Source organism: Pipistrellus hanaki (assembly GCF_964339955.1).
Source record: "Pipistrellus hanaki genome assembly, chromosome: 7".
In the NCBI taxonomy this organism is placed as follows: Eukaryota; Metazoa; Chordata; class Mammalia; order Chiroptera; family Vespertilionidae; genus Pipistrellus; species Pipistrellus hanaki.
Window position 1 is genome coordinate 82,780,755 of NC_140509.1, and position 19,232 is coordinate 82,799,986.

Below are 19,232 nucleotides of genomic sequence, written 5' to 3' on the forward strand. Positions count from 1 at the left end.
AGGTTTATAGTTTTTCATCTGGAAATTTATACAATACTTAATAAAAAATAATACAAGAATAAGCTGTTTCACATACTCACAACTGTAAGCCTACTCTGCCTTACACACAAACACCTGGTCATCCGCCCGCCCGGCCAGCCTGCCCCTGCGGGCCTCCCACACCCACCTCTCTCTGGGCTTCTATTTCCACCGCCAAGATGTGGCTCTCCAGGCTGGGCCCCTTCTTCTCCAACTTGGTGGCAAAGAAGCACGAGGGCGCCCCCGGTCTCTTAAAGATGCAAAACCCCGGGTGGCTGAGTTCTCTTCCAGAACATGTTGACGCCTCCTGAGATGAGTGGGCAGAACTCAGGGCGCCATGCAGATGGCCCTGGCCTTGGAGAGGACTGACCCAGGCTCTTTGGGAGCCGCAGGCTCTCATCTCTGGGACTTCCTGGAGAACCACTTCCGGGTGAGGAGGTGAAACTCATCAAGGAGATGGGCGGCACCTGACTCCCTCCGCAGGCTGCGGCCCCAGGCTGGGCTGGGCGAAGATCTCTTCCAGAGGCTCCCTCTCCAGCAGGACCCGGAGCCTGAGGAGCTCAGAGGCCTTGGCGGGCCCCGCTGCACCCCCTGGGGTCTGGCTTTTGCCTGAGCCTCTCCCCAAACCCCAGCCATTCTTTTAACCACCCCAGAGCCCTCTCCCAGGCATTGGGCCAAATGGAACAATAAAGCTTTTTGCAGAAAAATAATAATAATTAATTAAAGCTAGGAATTTTTTTTGCTTTTCTGCTCATAAAGATAGAATTGCCTCTTCTATGGTGATCCACGTTTTAATAAAATCAAATTCAGCCGAAACTGGTTTGGCTCAGTGGATAGAGCGTCCATCTGTGGACTGAAGGGTCCCAGGTTCGATTCCGGTCAAGGGCATGTACATTGGTTGCGGGCACATCCCCGGTGTGGGGTGTGCAGGAGGCAGCTGGTCGATGTTTCTCTCTCATCGATGTTTCTAGCTCTCTATCCCTCTCCCTTCCTCTCTGTAAAAAAATCAATAAAATATAATTTTAAAAAATCAAATTCAAATCATATGGTATGACAAAAAGGTCTTTTATGCTTTTAGCTAAACCTTGGCAATCCTGGAATTTCTGGGAGGAAACAATTATGGTTCAGGGGGACAGAGCAGAATGTTTGAAGTAGAAATGTATGGCAGGCACAGTGATGGACATGTCCCACCCCTGGAATCTGTGTATATGTCACAAAGGGAATTAAGAGCACGAGGGAATGAAAAGGCTGGAAATTGAATCCAGGTACTAGTCAGCTAATCTTAAAATAGAGGCATTTTTCTGGATTATCCAAGTGGGCCCAATGTAACCACAGGGGTCTCTAAGAGTCTAAGGAGGGCATGACTAAGAAGAAAGGTGCAGAGACACAACATTGCTGACTTTGAAGATAAAGGAGACCAAGAAGCCAAGACTGGGGGTGAGCTGGAGAGTTTAAGGAAATGTATTCTCCCTGGGGCCTCTGGGAGGAAAGCCATTCTGGAACCCAAACCCGCATCAGACTTCTGGCCTCCAGAACTATAAGAAAAGCATTTTAAGCTGAATTTGTGGTGATTTGGTACAGCAGCAATAGGAAACCAGTGCAGGCTTGCTCTAGAAATTAGGAACACACTGTACCCTTGCTTTTGGTCTAGAATGCTTTTTTACTGTTTCCACATGGCGCCCAAACATATGGTACTTGGTGGTTGTTAAGTTAGAAAAAAGCGAGGCTAGAGCTCAGCATGTAAAGTGAGAATTAGGAGAGAGATAAAACAACGTGTTGTAAAGACAGCAATCAAGGAATTGTAAATCAAGTTCAAATGCAGGCTAACTTCCTCTGATCAGTGGATCCAAAATAAAGGTGATTAAGTATGCTATTTCAGTATTAGCTTTGTTTATTTTTCATAGCAATAGCTTATGTATTTTAAATAACTGGTGTGCCACAAGTTGTAACTTTTATCATCTGAATAAATGTTTAAATCTCTAAGGAAGATGTGGGTGCCGAGTAATAAGGGATATATAATATGCAAGCCTAAGTTTGTAAACTAATAATTTTGAAATATATAAATATCTTTGTGCTAACAAACCTGTAAGCTGAAGACCATTGTAGGAGACCACATCAATTACCGTTGAAAAAGAATTCCCAACAGAATTAGATCTTTTCTTTACAAATAAAAAATATCAGTCTAGAATCTATTATTTTAGTGACTGGCACTAGAGGGCGCTGTAACCTTTACAGAAGATAAACACCCAGCCCTCAAACACTTCCTAGAGATTTTTTTTTTTTTTTTTTTTTTTTTAATACAACATTGCAGGGAAGAAAATGACCACCAGTAGTATATTTTCATTTTTTCCATGTAATTTTACTATGTATATATTATTTCACCTTGTTTTTATTTTTGTCTTACAAGTCAACTTCAAAAAAATAAAGCAGGAGAAATGAGCTGTGACACTTTTCAGAATAATCCAAGAGGGTAGGTGACAGAGAACGAACGCACAGTGAAATTGAAGGTGTCATTTCCACATTAACATCTTGCCCCCAAAGACCATGCAGTGCTACAAGTCACACCCCCCTCATGCAAGGACATTAACATCCAGGGTGACTTAGAATCTCGGTTTTATTATGGGATACTAAGTGTTTCCATGGGGCATGCTTCCCCTTTGGACTCAAAGAAATACCAATACAGAGCAGGTGAGTGCCCTCACAGCAAGAGAAATGCAAGAACAATCTTTTTAAACAAAATCCATTTTCTTAAATGTTTTCTCTGTGGCCTGTGGTAACATTGGGGAAGAGTATCGAAAGGTGTGCAGAGGATGCAAGAAGACAGCTTCCTGTCTCACCATGTTGAGAAACATGTAGCCGCTCAAATATCCGGTTCCCTGAGATTGACGTCATAGTATGAACCCGGAACTGTCCCCTCCCCGGTCCATTTCACATGGGTTGTCACAGTCCAGTTTCAGGGTTTCCCTTTTCAACTCCACATCCCAAAAGCCCGGGCAGGACAGTCACCTCACATTTCCAGGACTTGGTTTCTCTTGTGAGATAAATATACAAGAAAAATGGAAGGGAAATAAATGGGAACACCCCAATCAAATACCGTATTCAACTAAACTGAAGAAGAGATGCATCCTAAAACTTTGTTTGGACATGGCAGCTCTTCAATAAATAGTAACTTTCAGACAGACAGCCCGTGTGCTTAAATTGCTCCCTAACTCTTCAGTGTGGCTGTATGAAAATATTACCTTTCCATGTCATCTCTCTGAAAGTACATTTTCTTTTTACTTTTTACCTCTGATTTTGTTTGTGATTTAAAGGCTCTCTGGGGAAATTAACCTCATAATTACGTGACTGGTGGCCCCTTGCCACTAAGCTCGGTCTCTGAATCTCCTGACACTCTTTGAAAGGAAAACAAAAAAATACGCTCCACTTCTTGAAGTCTATCTCTTTCATCCAAGGATCTCACAACACCTCACAAGCAGTAGACTTTTCAGAAGGAAGGCAAGGAAGCCCAGAGTGCTTAGGTTAAACCCCAATTCACAGTCAATAGGTCACTGAGGGAGGGACAGTAACCTGTGGGAAGAGACTGTGTTCAAGGAAAAGAAGGCTCCCTCCTCCCTCCCCCAGGGGGTTCCAATGGATGACTTTGCAAAAGCCACCACTGCGTGTGCCCATTTCAACACAAAGACATGGGCACTCCAAGTCCAACTACTTGGACGCAACAGTGACTGAACAAAGTAAGGAGAGAGAGAGGAACAAGTTCAAGTCCTGGTTATCCACCTGGGCTCTTTCCAGCACCTCACCTGTCAGAGTATGTTTCCTCGCTCCATCAGACAGAGTAGTACTAAACCACAATCATTCCATGAAGGCCACTGGGGGGGGGGGGGGGGGGGGATCCTGAAACACACTGTTTGCAAACTATAAAGTGCTGCATACATATAAGGCATTGGTTCACATTGAAATCTCACTTAAGTTCTTTCTTAGGTTTCCTGGAGTCTGCAAAAAATGCTTTATGATTCTTCTTGATACTATGCTGGGATTGTAGCAGAACTAAGAATTATTAAAAGCAAAAAAGATGGGACCCAAGAATGTTATCATCTGATTTAGCATGTGCTGTGATGGACCAGCAAGGGAGGGTATCATACATAGCAGGCACCATTTTGGGTCTACAGACTAACAACGGTGAGAAGTGGTCCTCCCAGCAAGCCCAAGGAGGAGTCTGATCCTGATGCCAAACAATAGAAGGTGCCCACAGGTTTTAGACCTGGTTATGCTTAGAGATTCTCCACTCCCTTACTGAACAGCCATGGTTCTGGGTCATTCCACAGTCCTCAGACCCTCTGTCTACAGATGTGGGTAGAGCAGTCTCCCCTTAAGGGAACTTTGGTTTAGGAGAGCAGGATGCAAATGGTACAGTTCAGTTTAACTTCCATTTGGGGAGATTCTGCACGGTGGCTGCTTTAACTAACACAGCAAACGCTTCTAGACGAACTCGACTTTGAAAAATAACTGAACGGCTTGACTAAGTAATGCCATGAACCAACTTTGCCAATGGATGGTTCTAAGGAAATGTCTACCAAAAGGTCAGTTAAATATGTATAATAAAAAGCCAAAATAGAACACTGAAATATATCCCAAACCCTGGTTAAAAGCTTTTGGAAGAATTCAATTTAGGGGAAAACAAACAAACAAACAAACAAAAAACAACTCGTGAAATGTACAGGTTGGTGCTGGGAACCAGAGAACAAAGGTGGAGAACAGTACATCAGACTCCATTATCATTTCCTCCATTACCTCTCCTTCCCTCCACATGTGGCTGACATTGTGCATCCTCCACAATCAATGCTCTAACAGCTGCTAAAGGGTCATTTCCAGAGGAGAGATGAAAGCATCGGCCTCTCCTACCAGAAGCTCCAGGTCCCAATCTGAGGACATGAATGCTCACTTCTCTCTGGTGCCAACGGTAACCCACCATGGGCCATGCGCCCACTTCTGTGGGCCTGTGAGGTCACCGAGCATGGTCCACTTGGTAAAGGAGCTTTGAAGAATTTGCTGGGCTAAACCAGCTGTCCTGGCCTCTTATCTTACACAGGCTTCTAACACCTTCTAACACTACGGGTTGCTTCCTCTTTTGTGTGTGTGTGTGTGTGTGTGTGTGTGTGTGTGTGCGCGCGCGTTTCTGGTTTGATTTTTTTTCTTTCCTAATGCTTACGTTGGTGTTTTCTTTTTTGTTTTTGTTTTGTTTTTTGGAGGGTTTTTTGCAAAATATTAAGACTTCTTAGTAAAGCTTGGGAAAATATTCAACCACTATTTCCACTTAGTTTACAGATAAAATTCAGGGGTTATTTCCATTTGAATATCAAGCCATGATTAAATGTTATACAGAAAACTGTGTTATGCTGACCATTTGCTAGGGATAGGGCCAAAGTGGGGTTTTGGTGGTTTGTGGTTACTTTTATGGTGAAAAATATTCATGATGATTAGTAAGGGGAGACTTTCATATTGCTTCTCTAATAAAATTAGTTCTCTTTAACAACAGACCCCTAAATTTCTACAGGTCTTTAGACAAAAGACTACATTAGTTGTGTTTCATTTGGTTTAGGGCATAAATGGCATTAAGATTTAAAGTTTATTTACCCAAAGGGATAATGTAAGATCAAAGTCTATTTCCAGTTAAGACAGTGACTTAAAACAGAGAAATTTAAAACCTCTGCAGGGAGAAAGGGAGGTTGGGGGTAAGGAAGGGAGAGAGGGAGGGAGGGAGGGAGAGAGGGAGGGAGGGAGGGAGGGAGGAAGAGATAAATCAGAAAATGAAAGATAATTATTGCATGCCCCCTCATTGATCCCATAAGATTTCCTGAGCATTCCTCATACATTATATATGTAATAACTCCAATTAATCAATCAATAGTATTTCTATTTTCTCAAGCAAAAATGTATATCCTTTGAGAATATATACTGAGCAAAACATAGAATAGTATATCATCTTTTAAAACACTAGTAATTTGAACTTCTATAAATATACTTAAATAACAAACATTATAGATGGCTATTCACATAGGACACAATGCGACATAAACGTACAAAAATAAAACAATCATGTTTGAACTCTTTCGCTGTTTTTGTTGGCTGGTTGTTGTTTGGGAGTAAAGGTATTTAAACAATTCAGATAACAGAATGATCTCATCAATATTTATCCCGGGGAGCCTAGATATAAAGTTATACTGTGCATCGGCACACACCCAAAGACAAAGGCAGCAACCATTTTTTGTGGGACCTTTTACTGTCCCCTACAGGGGCTCAGGAATGCTGGGAAGGAGTAGAGGCCTCCCAAGTTATGAGACATTTTCGTTAGCTGTTCTGTGGAAAGGAAATATAATCAGATCCCACCCCACCCCCAGCTGGTGAAGTGTGAGGCCATCAAGCTGTCCTTTGAGTGAGGAGAACACAAAGCACGCCTCCTTCTCGGGTTCTCCCACACCCCACTCGCTATGAAGTGTTTCTCCACTCGTGGAAAAGGTACCACCATTCTGGACCAGGGGCAGGGGATTTCAGTTCCACAAAAACATCTGTCCTGTTCCAGTTGCCGCCATAGAAAACATTCCTTCATCCAACAAAACGATTTGGAGAATTCAGCTGCCCAACTCAGTAGAATTGGAGAACTGAACATTTCTATCGTAAAAGAGTGATCTTTTGTCCACAGAACGTTGTAATTCTCTTGAGAGCAGGGAACAGCGTTTTCACATTCCACCTAGAATCTGGCATAACTGAGCTCCCAGCAGGAACACAAGGACTGTTCCATTGGGCTCCATCCCTCTGGTTTCCATGGGAACGCCACACCTGGAAGGATTCCTGCTGCTCCTGGTGCTGGTCCTCACCAAGACTGCATCTCTGCGGGAAGCTGATACTTGAGGACATGGTCTCAGTTTTCCTTTTAAGGAAAACTGTGAGCTCTGGTAACATCCTGAAGAGTTGCCTGGAGGCGGGTGGGGGTGGGCAGAGAATGCTGGCTTGATGTCCAAACAGAACTTTCAACAGAGGCAGAGGATGGTGGTTTCTGGAGTCCCTAGGGGGAGCCTGCAGGGGCCGATGCAGATGCAGGGTCCTGCTGCTGCTGATAGATGTCCTGAATCAGCATGGTGTTCATGACCTTCCACTCCCGGTATTTTCTGGCTGTCAGCTTCGGATCATCCAGCAACTGGTTAATCATGGCCAGGTCATGTTCTTTACACTGTCCAAGTAGAAAAAAAAAAAAGGGGGGGGGGGGGTGTAATGAGTATCTCAATTTCAATAAGCCACCTTCATCTATTTTACAAAAAAGTGCACATACACATTCATCAAAATTATCAAAGTGTGTTTACACATTAATATTCAAATCCCTACAACAACCCTAAGATATATGGCAGGACATCTGTAAGTATCCTACCCAATGGAAGAATTAGACATTCAGCCAAGGTCTCCTACGTGACTCTTCTCTGATTAATCCATTTTTGCACACCACAGTGATAGTTCTGTCTCAGTGTGACCATTATTCCTTCCGAAACTCATAACTCTATCACTATTTCATTGGCTAGCCAAACTTCACCAAGTAAAATGGAAAACAGTGCTTTCCCTAAGATATAAGACAATAAAAAATATATTTTTATTTTATCTTAATTTTTAATAAATCACACATTTATTTAATTAATATATGCAGAATATTTATATAGGCCTTTTTTTTAATTCAAAGACTACTAACCTTCCATGAAAACAGTATATACTGCACTGGTGCTAACAGAGTATAGAATCTACTCATATTAATTTACATTTCACCCTGCCTCCTCTGTAATCAATGACACACATTTCTGAAATGTTGGACCCAGGTTAGGGAAGTTTTTTGTAGTCAAGAAATGAGGTAAAAATAAGATGCAATAGCTTCCAGATTAAAAAAAAAAAAAAAAGATCGTTCAGTCCTAACAATTTTATCTCAAATCTATTCTTGCTTCCTCTATCCCTATGACTATCACACCAATTTCAGATACTAAGTCCAATATACCACACTCTACCTGCTGTACAGCCTCCTAAAGGAGTCCCTGTCGCTAATCTCCACTTCAAATCCACCTTTTGCATGGCAGTGCCGGGATCCACCTAAAATACTGAGTCCCTTTAATGGTTCCCCTTCACATCCCCTGTTCCATGGGCTGGTGCACCATTTGTTGCTCACTATGTTATACTTAGATACTCATGGATTCCTCAGACAACTTTTCTAAAGGTTTGTAAGGAAGGTGATAATAAACATGGAATTCATTGCTGTGTTTTTTATACCTAACACAATGCCAATTGCAAGAAGACATTCAACACATAAATATTAATGAACCACTCTCTCTACCTGCCTCTAGGATAGCCTATGTGTAGCTAAAAATTTACAGCTGTGATCATTGGTTACAGTTCAAATTCATAATCACTGCCATTAAGTGGAGTTTCATCACGTTTTCTCATCCCTTTCCTCTCACTCTTCCAAAGGACTAGTTCAAAACTTCCTCTGTCTATTCAAGCCTTGCCCCTATCTTCCCTTACAGCTGATGACCTGGTTCAATTTTTTTTTTAGGAAAAGAAACAATGAGAAGAATATTTCTCCCCAGTTCCTATTGCCCACTACTTACATCTACACAATTATTTTACTCAAATTCCATCTTTCAAAGATTTTCATGCCTATCTCAATTAATAAGTGATCCCTCAACATTCTTTATCCTCCTTCTCTTCTCTATAAATCTATCATTACTTTGTATACTATAAAATTACTTACTTTATTTATTTCTCCCTCTACCTAAATATAGCTTCATGAGGGCAGGCAATTTTGTATGACATACCCACTGCTATGTCCCCCAGGACCTGAAAGAATGACTGACACATGGTGGATATTCACTAAATACTTGTTAAAAAAAATTAATATGTGAAATAAGAACTGAATGAATAAACTACTTATTCATTTGCTTTTTAATTTCTCTTGCATCATGAACCCTATTTGGAGCCCAAAAAGAATCCTCTCCAAACAAAAATATTTTTATACATGATACACACACACACACACACACACACACACACACACACACACGTAAGTCCTACATAATTAAAGGCAGAACAACCAGTCACTATGATTTGGGACAGACTCTCAATGCAGACTCTCAATGTGCTCATGGCTGGCGAGCACAGTGGCAGTGATGGGAGCCTCTCTTTCCTCCCATATCAGACATCCCCTGAGGGCTTCCAGACTGCAAGAGGGCACAGGCCAGGCTGAGGGACCCCCCTGTGTGCATGAATTTCATGCACCGGGCCTCTAATATATATCTTATTGTATGTTATATATCACACATCTATATCTGTATAACTATACAGACATTTCCACATAGTTTTAAGTATTCTAGAATTGTCAGCATTTGTTTTATCCTAATGAAGTATCTGGTGATAGATGATCACAAATGTAAGTGGCACTCAAATCTATTGTTTTATTACATTTTTCTTGTTTGCTTCTTTTCCAGTTTCTAGATTGGCCCAGGATAATATAGATTTCAAGAGAAAAGTATCTCTCCCCCTCACCCCCCAGAAGTCTGAGCGATGAGATTTATAATCTTGAGTCAAGTGAATAAGGATGTGATAATATATGAAGATCAAGAGATATATTTAGATTTAAGAAAAGAGAAAAAATTGTTCAGTAGGAAAGTAATCAAAGAAGGACAGATAACAAGCAGGCTGGCCAGGACCCAGAAGCAGAGAAAGGAGGCAAAGTAAGTGGGTAACTGGGGAGGATTACTGGCAGAACGTCAAGCCAGGGTCAAGAGAGTCTTCTTTCTTCTCTCTGAGTTCTCAACATTTATGCTTCCATCAAAAAAAAATCATTTTTTAAAAAAGAGCTTTCATCCTCTAACACCATAGTGCTATTCATATGAAGTTATCTAAGGATTCTTCCTTTTGCTCTAAAGAAATTTTGTCATCTGTTCAGAGAGAGATCCTAATATTTTATTGAAAAACAAGATCTTTGCAGTTGAACAAAATTTGGAAAATAAATTGTTAAAGGCAAAAATGCACTAATCATCCCTCTAAATCTGATAAAAGGTTTTGGAAAGGGTCTCTGTTTCCATTGTCAGGTGGGGTCCATTCAATAGTTTCGGTGCCCTAGAATAGTGCCTGGTACATAGTAAGATTTGGGAAATATTTGTTCAATGAAAAATGTTTTCATTTATAACAAGTACTGCAATTAAGTGAGTAAAATCCCAACATATGAAGGCATAGTACATCAAGCAACCAAACATTTATCAATTCCGTACATAATGTGAAATATATCATATTTGCCTTTAAAATGTGTGCTAGTGATGATTTTCATCAATAAATGTTAGGGAACGTTTCTGCATTTGGATTTTACTTGTATAATTAAAATACTCCTTTCTTTTGCAGCCTCATTTTTGCAGCCTTATAGGGTGCTTAGATCTTCTATTGACTAGCTGGGACATCTGACTAAGAGTCACTCAGCCATCACTTTATAGTCTTATGCTTTGATTGCTGATATTTCTTTCTGGAAAGAGACTCAAATTCTTGATACAGAAGGACATGCACAAAACAGAATTAAATTGCAGGATCTATCAAGGCATTTCAGAATCTATAAATCCTTTGCTACTTCAGGACCAGTTGACCAAGTATCCTGTTCATGCTATAATCTAAATGTGAAAGCAGAATGCTTTTGTTGTGAGGACTTGCTTTAGTCACAGGAGGCCCTGAAAATAGCATCAGTACATCTCCCTCATTCCCATTGTGAAAACATCTGCTGGTCTATTACCATCAAGTATATATTTCCCACTGCTCAACTCTCGTGGCATATCTTGGCTGCCAAGCCTACAGTCACTAAGTTTCTGCTATATTTGAAATCTAGAAAATTTCTTCTGGATGTAGTACAGAATAGTGGCACTTGGTGATAAATCAGTGGAATCCCAAGATCTTATTAATATTATAGTTTATTCTCACAAGTTAACTATCTTAAGAGCTCATCAACATCTATCGGGCTAGGTAAAAAGGTACATACACAAAAATTACTACACATGGGCCCTGACTAAGGAGCTTAACATTTTTATATGTTATATTGAAGTTTTATATATCAGAGTGAAAAATCAAGGCCTGTGTAGAAAAGTAGATGGGTTCCCCCGGTGAGTCTCTAGAGCTTCAAGAACACCAAAGGTCACCTCATCCCACAGAGACTGGACTTGATTTTACTTCCCTCGCTCCCACCCACACATACACACAGTGGCTAGCATGAATCTCTGCAGAACCAGCCATTCTTCACCCCGCATCCCCAGAGTCCATCTACAGTTTGACATTTTTTACCTTTAATGTGCTATTCAAGGTTCGGATTTTGTGGAGTTTCTCATTTATGGATGGATTTTTACACCGCCTCACAAAGGACTTTCTCAACTCCTTTTTGGTTGAAGGTCGTCGGTCCCCAAGCGGAGATAGACTGGCTTGCTCTAATGATTTGTAGAGCTTCTCCATTTCATCATCTCCAGACACTCTGGTTTCTTCTATGAAATTTTAAAAAAAGCAATAACAATAAACCCAGTTAAAATCAAGGTGAGAACACTGAACACGGTGGTCCTAAAACAAGGCCCTGCTGACACAACGATCTCAGACTTCTAGCTTCCAGAACTGTGAAACAATAAATTGTTGTTGTCTAAGCCACTCAGTTTGTGAGTTTATGGTACTTTGTTTTGGCACAGTCATGTTCCTTTTGAAGATGCGAGGGAAGGAAGGATCTGTTCCAGGCCTCTCTCTGTGCTTCTGTTGGTTCCTTGCCTTGTAGCAGAATAACTCCATCTTCACAGGGAGTTCTCCCTGCGTGCATGTCTCTGAGTCAAAATATGTTGCTTTTATAAGAACACCAGTCATACTGGACTAGGACTCACCCTATTGACCTCATCTGAACTAATTACATCCGCACCTACTCAATTTCTAATGAAGCCATAGCCTAAGGTACAGGGGGTCAGGACTTCAATATAGGAGTTTTGGAGGAACACAATCAAACCCACAATAATTCACCATCTAGCCAGCCAAAATTCATGTCCTTCTCACACGCAAAACATATTCATGCCATCCCAACAGCTCCAGAGTCTTAACCCATTCCAACATCAATGCTAAGTTTAAAATCTAATCCAAATATCATCTATTTCTGGTATTGGAGAGACCCAAAGAATGACTCATCCTGTGGCAAAATTCCTCTCCATCTGTGAACCTATGAAACCAAAAGAGTTATGTGCTTCAAAAATACAGTGATGGGACAGGCAAACCCTAGCAATCTAATACACACCCTAAGGCTTCAGAACCACTTTCCCAGATGACATTGAACTTCCCATTGAAAGAAGAAACCTGCCTGTGGTCTGTGGCTCTGAGCAGATAATGGTTATTCTCTCTGCTTCCTCCACTCACATTCCTAACTAGGCCTTTCCAGCTTCAGCCCAAATGCTTCTAGTGAAGCAACTCTACCCGAGAACCAGGGGGCCATTTGTGCTCAGCTAATCCAACGGCAGCTCCATCATGCTGGCCACAGTCATTGATTTAGGATTGAGCATGGGTTTCAGGGCAGGCCAGCTGGAGCCAGGGACCTCAGTTCTGAACTTCGGTTTGGGGTTATCACGGAGTCAATCTCCCTTTTTTCCTAAACTGAGTAGTGTGATGATGTGAACTAGAAGATTCCAGAAATCATCCCAGGAATCATGAGAATGGAGCCAATCTATAGACATGGCCGAGATATGCATTTTAGTGACACCACTGGAGCTCTCAGCTTATGAGAGCTTTCACTCTCCCTCTTCCTTCCTCTCTGAAATCAATCCTATCTAATAAAAGGGTAATATGCAAATTAACCATCACTCTGTCACAAAGACGGTGGCTCCCATAGTGGCAGGGGCACTGGATGCTGATGGCATCACCCCAGCAACGGGCCCTTGTGTCCCATGTGCCCTGACCCATGGAGGGAGGGTGAGTGGGAGGGACTCTGGCCAGAGGCCAGTTGGGGCACAGGATGCTGGCATCATTGCAGGCTGGGCTGAGGGACCACCCCATGCATGAATTTTGTGCACCAGACCTTTGGTATATATATAGTGGTAACATAAAAGGGAAGGTGGGGGTGGATGAGTGGGTGGGGAGAGATTAACCAAGAACTTATATGCATTAGGACTTTACTTCTAATAAGTTCTAAATACATAGCCTTCAGGACCACAGTATTTTTAAAGTAAGTATTACATATTAAATAAACTTTAAGAAGCAAATCAAGCAAGCATATAGCAAAGATATACAGAATGGTTTCTTTAAGTTTCTCTCTGCTCACTAAGCTGTTAAGTTATTCTACTAAAATGTATGACAGAAAATAAAATTACTCTTGACTAATACATTAGTTTGTAATTATGTCAGTTTTAGTAAAATGATTATATTAAGATTATGTATCTAATTCACAGATATTAAATTGGTGAAGATAAAAAACAATTAGAATCTTAGAATAATGTGACATAAAATACATTCCATAAGTGAAAGATTAAAAAGGAATGCCTTTTGGATAATATTATTATTGTTTAACATATTTATATCAGTATATGTTATCTTAATGTTAAAATATCAGAAGCATCTCTCTTCTACACACACATATTCCTTTCCTTCACTTTGGGATATTAGCAATGAGAATATAGGGGTGTGTGTGTGTGTGTGTGTAATTTTAAAATTAAAACACAGATAACAGGGACCTATTAATATTATTGAAAGTTAATACAGAGTTAATACCTAAAATATGAACAAATAATATTCTCTATTTGGATCCGTTTTGGAATTGGAGATAACAGTGAGATAAGGTTAAAGTTATTGGAGAAATAAGTAGGAAAATAAAAGGCAAATTATTGTACTATTCTTACCTCTCCTCTATCATCTCTCCTTAGCAGAAACTTTAAACTGAAAGCCTCTGTGTCTAACTTCTAATAACCTGACTCCAGAATAGCCCACAAGTGTAAGGACAATAAAATAATAAATGGTGTTGTGAGTCATCAAATAAAAATATCCTTACTGGCTTATTTGTATCATAATCTGAGAAGCGTACAATGTATTGCTAGATACTCAGGATCTAACCATGCCCGCACCTAGACAAGGACTTTCTATTGTTTTCACTGCTGCTGGTGGTGAGTCCTTGCCCGGTTGCTATATGGAAGATCAGCACTGGCCTGTGAGCCCTATTCCTGTACCTTTAAGGGGCTTCTCTGTAAAGTAATATTGTAAAAAGCTCTCTTTCCACATTCTTATGTCAATATTTTTCTAAATTATAATCACACATTAGGAAGCACAAGATTATGTCTCCTATTTTACCGGATTGTAAAGAGAGCAGGAAAAAAGGCGGGCAGGAAAGACCACGGCTCTCGCCCATTGGAAACAGCAGCCAGGTTAATTATTACCACTTCCCGTGGCCTCCGATAGGACATAGATGAATTCTGTCTGACAGCCAACTGTTTCCAATGCAATTGTTGTCCTTCCTCTCCAGGGTGTATTTTAGTCTTCTCCCATAAATTAACAAGACTTCAATTCCCTTCTCCAAAAAGGCACTTCATAGTCTAGCTCATCTAGCCTCACCAGTGCTTCGCCAAGAAAGGTGAAAACTATTTTTATGTTACGGATGCAAACAAAAAAAAGGACATTCTTGAAACACAGTAAGTAATCTTTCCCAAAGGTAAATCCATGATGGAATTAAGAATAAAAATTCAATCCTACAAGGCGCTGCTAGACCAGTCTTCTCAAACTTTCATCGGCAAAAATCACCTAGAGATGGTGTTACAATGCGTATTCTGATTAAGTCGGGCCAGGAAGGTGCTGAGATTCTAAATGTTTAATAAACTTCCAGCACTGTTGGCCCATGGACCACACTTAGAGAAACCAAGCTAGACTGTGTCATCACTATGTCAGGATTGTGTCGCCAGCCTCAAACTCATCGGAAGAGAAAGGGACTGGAGCCACAGTGAGAAAGGTGAGACTTGTCCAGACAGTGGCGTCTATTTGCTCTGAGCCACATCCTAATGAAAAATGTATATATGTACATCTTTGTTCACAGGCGTATGTCCAGAATCCCTGCTCTAAAGCATGGCATCTCGTATGTTGAGTTGGCACCATTTTGAAGGGAAGGTTGGTGACACTTGACATCTGTTAGATCAGCTCAGCAAGCCTCGTGGGGGCAGACTAGTAAACTTTCTCTAAACTTAGGCCAGTAATCGAATAATTTAGACTCAGGAAAGACATGGTATTTTGTTAACACAATCTTTCTTGGTGATATTAGTGAGACATAACAACAGTTTTAACTAATGGTTAGAAGTTCATTCTTTTCCAAGATTATGTCAAATGAATGTGCTCCTCCCTCCCCTTCCTCCCATGTATTTTAGCCTATTGTCTGCTTCAGCTGGGACAGGCATGCTCCAGGGGCCAAGAATTCACTGTCAGCAGATTCTCTCCTTAAAAGCTGTATTTTCAACTTTGCCTCCCCCACTATTTTATTTTTAGTGTTTCCTTGTGCTTTCTAGAATGTGGTTTTTATTTTCTTTGTAGAACATAAATCCTGGCTTCAGAAGACAAGGGGAATTCATATGCCATATTTTATATTAGAATTTAAAAGGGAACCTTTGGAGATTAGAAAAGCCTAAACGATGCTCCAAAGTAGACAATGTTAGTTTCCAAACATGAAACACTTGGAAAGGTTTAGGCAGAAACAGTGTCTCTGGTTCCACATGCTACAGGAGATTTGAGTGTGATGGAAAACTCAACCTTGATTCCTCTTTTCTTCACACATTTGATTCATTCATTTATTCAACTCATCCATCAAATACTCTGTTAATGTCCACTGTGTGCTGGGGATGGACTTACACAGAGTATACTTTTTATGAATCTTACATTCTCACATTCTCATATTTTATCTTTACAATATATCCCAAATATATGTATTTTCTTTTCTCCCCTGTACCCTCATCGCTACCATCTTAATCCAGCCAACATTATTCAACTGTTGGCCCATTTCAATAGCTACATGTCTATGTTAGCTTCCTAATATCCATTTTCCACATAGTGAAGTCATCTTTTAAAAATGAGCATCGACCTATGAGCCAGGAGGTCACAGTTCAATTCCCAGTCAGGGCACATGCCTGGGTTGCAGGCTCCATCCCCAGTAGGGGACATGCAGAAGGCAGCCAATCAATGATTCTCTCTCATCATTGATGTTTCTATTTCTCTCTTCCTTTCCCTTTCTCTTTGAAATCATAAAAATATCTATTTTTAAAAATGTAAACCACACCATAACATCCCCAGCTTCAATTTCTCCAAAAACATATGACTGCACTTGGAAAAAGACCCAAACATCTTAGAAGACCCAGAATGCCACTGAGTTCTCCAATCCCTTTCTCTGCCTCCCCAGCCCACTCTGCTTCAGACACTACAATTACTCATGTCTGTGGTGATGCCGGTGTAAAGAAACTTCCAGGGATGTCAGTCATATAAAAGTATAGCACATACAAATACACCTAGATCTGTGTGAGTGGGCTCTCTGATGTTTGCACAACGGTAAAATCACCTAACAAAGCATTTCCCAGAAAGAATCCCCATCGATAAGTGGTAACAGTATTTAGTTACTTCTGTTTTTCTCATTAAGTAACCTGTACTGCTTAACTGGTAGTTATAAAACAGGAAGGAAATTGTTCTGTTTATACAAATGTGGCTTGGCTCACATCACATCTAACCCAACCCTGTGTCTTGCTGATTACTTATGCAGAATTGTTCTTAATCAGGTGGTTAAAATCTCAAGCTCTGGAGTCAAACAAAACTGCATTCCAAACACAAATTTTCACATGTACTAGGTGCATAAACACTTTCAGCAGTCTACTTAATCCCGGTAAGCCCCGGTTTCTTCATCCATAAAATAGAAGTGGCAATATCTGCTTTTAAGCGTGCTGTGGTGGAGAAGGAGTAAAAGTTTTCCCTTGGAGATCAGGCACACCACAAAAAAAAAAATAAAAAAAAAAAATGCCTGCAGCCACCATTTCTATCAGCATTGCCCTGCATGGCCAACCACGGCAAGAAATGTATATGGAAGTTAAAATGGCCAACAGTATCCCAAACTCTCTTTAGAAAGACCAAGTTAGAAAAACTTGCCCTATCAGACATTAAGGATCTTTTTCTAAAGGGTAGGAAAATGGCCAACAGTACCCCAAACTCTCTTTAGAAAGACCAAGTTAGAAAAACTTGCCCTATCAGACATTAAGAATCTTTTTCTAAAAGGGTAGGAGTCAGGGTAGGGAAAAAATAGATTGATGAATGACAGAAGTCTAAGAAGCAACAGAACTGGATTTACAACAAAGATGGCACTGGGGACTCATATGGACACCTTGGAGAAAGCTGGATTTTACATAAATGATACTAGAAAAATGACACATGCATATGGAATAAGATGATAGCAGGCATTAGTAGACCAGGATGTATGCATAATAATTCTCATTCAGAAAATGAAAAGACAAGCCACAGGCCTGGAGGAAGTATTTGCCACCACATATAAAAGGTCTTGTATTTAAAATATACAAATAACTCAACAATGAGAAAAAACACACAAAACAAAACAAATAAAAGTAAGTAAAAGATTTCAGCAGATATCTCACCAAATAAGACATACAGAGAGCAAATAAGCATAGGGGAAAAAATGCTCAACATTTTATATAATTAGAGAATCAAAAATTAAAACAAAGAGATACCATGACCCACCTACTAGCATGGCAAAATTCCAAAACACTGACAATACCAAATGTTGGTGAGATATGAAACAACAAAAACTCTTTCTTTTCGGATGGGATTGCAAAATGGTACAGCCGATTTGGCATTTTTAAAAATATATTTTATTGATTTTTACAGTGGAAGGGAGAGGGATAGAGAGTTAGAAACATCAGGGAGAGAGAATCATTGATAGGATGCCTCCTACACACCCCTTATTGGGGATATACCTACAACCAAGGTATATGCCCTTGTCTGGAATGGAAACTGGGACCCTTCAGTCCGTAGGCCAACGCTCTATTCACTGAGCCAAACCGATTAGGGCTGGAATTTCTTACAAAGCTCAACATAGCCTTGTCATACACTCCAACGATTGCACTCCTAGGCATTTACCCAATTGAGTTGAATGTTTTATATCCCACATTGAAATCTGTACACACAAATAAGTAGTCTTATTTGTAATTTCAAAAACTTAGAAGCAACTGAGATATCCTTCAATAAATGAATGGATAACACACCGTGGTACATCCATACAATGGAATATTACTCAACCATAAAAATGAGCTTTTTTAACCCACAAAAATGCATGGAGGACATTAAAATGCATAACAGAAAGAAGGCAATCTGAAGACCATACCTACTGTATGATTCCAACTATATTACAGTCTGATAAAAGGTAAAATTAAAGAGTAAGAATATCAGTAGTTGTCTGGGGCCTGGGAAAGGGTTGGAAGAGAGGATGAAGTGGCGCACAGATCTTTATGATACTGAGACTGTTATTTATAATGTTGTGATTAATGGTGGACATATCCATTATATACTTGTCAAAACCCTTAAAACTGCACTGAACGATGAGTGAGCCCTAATGAAAACATGGACTTCAGTGCATAAAAATTTGTCAATATTAGTTGTTTGTTGTATCAGGTAAATTACAATAATGCAAGATACTAACAATAGAGGTAACTGTGTGTAGAAGAAAAGGGATTATATGGGAAGTCTCTGTACTTTCTGCTCTATTTTTCTATAACTCTAAAACTGCTTGAAAAGATGTTTATTAATTTTTTTAAAAAAGAATGTTCACATCAGCATGTATTACAACAGCCCAAAGCTAGGGGGAAAAAAAAGTTCAGCAACAACCCTAGCCAGTTTTGCTCAGTGGATAGAGCATCAGCCTACAGACTGAAGAGTCCTGGGTTCGATTCCAGTCAAGGGCATATGTCTGAGTTGTGGGCTCGATCCCCAGTAGGGGGTATGCAGGAGGCAGCCGATCAATGATTCTCTTATCATGGATGTTTCTATCTCATTCTCCCTTCCTCTCTGAAATCAATCAAAATATATTAAAATAAATAAATAAATAGAATGTTCAGCAACAGTAGATCAATTTCTTGTGGTATATGAAAATAATTGAGTACTATATGAAAATAAACTAA

The 19,232-nt window shown here is 40.2% G+C and overlaps 1 protein-coding gene across 4 annotated transcripts in view; it reads right to left on the reverse strand.

The window, feature by feature from the left end:
* Positions 1-2,389: 2,389 nt before the first annotated feature.
* IPCEF1 (interaction protein for cytohesin exchange factors 1) overlaps positions 2,390-19,232 on the reverse strand; it is a 133,441-nt gene continuing 116,598 nt past the window's right edge. For all 4 annotated transcript variants that reach the window (XM_084889405.1, XM_084889407.1, XM_084889406.1 and 1 more), the window contains 2 exons: positions 11,365-11,558; positions 2,390-7,243 (listed from right to left, as the gene is read on the reverse strand). In XM_084889405.1, coding sequence (XP_084745531.1) covers positions 7,079-7,243; positions 11,365-11,558 — 359 coding nt within the window. In that variant the 3' untranslated portion in view covers positions 2,390-7,078. The remainder of the gene's footprint in view (positions 7,244-11,364; positions 11,559-19,232) is intronic.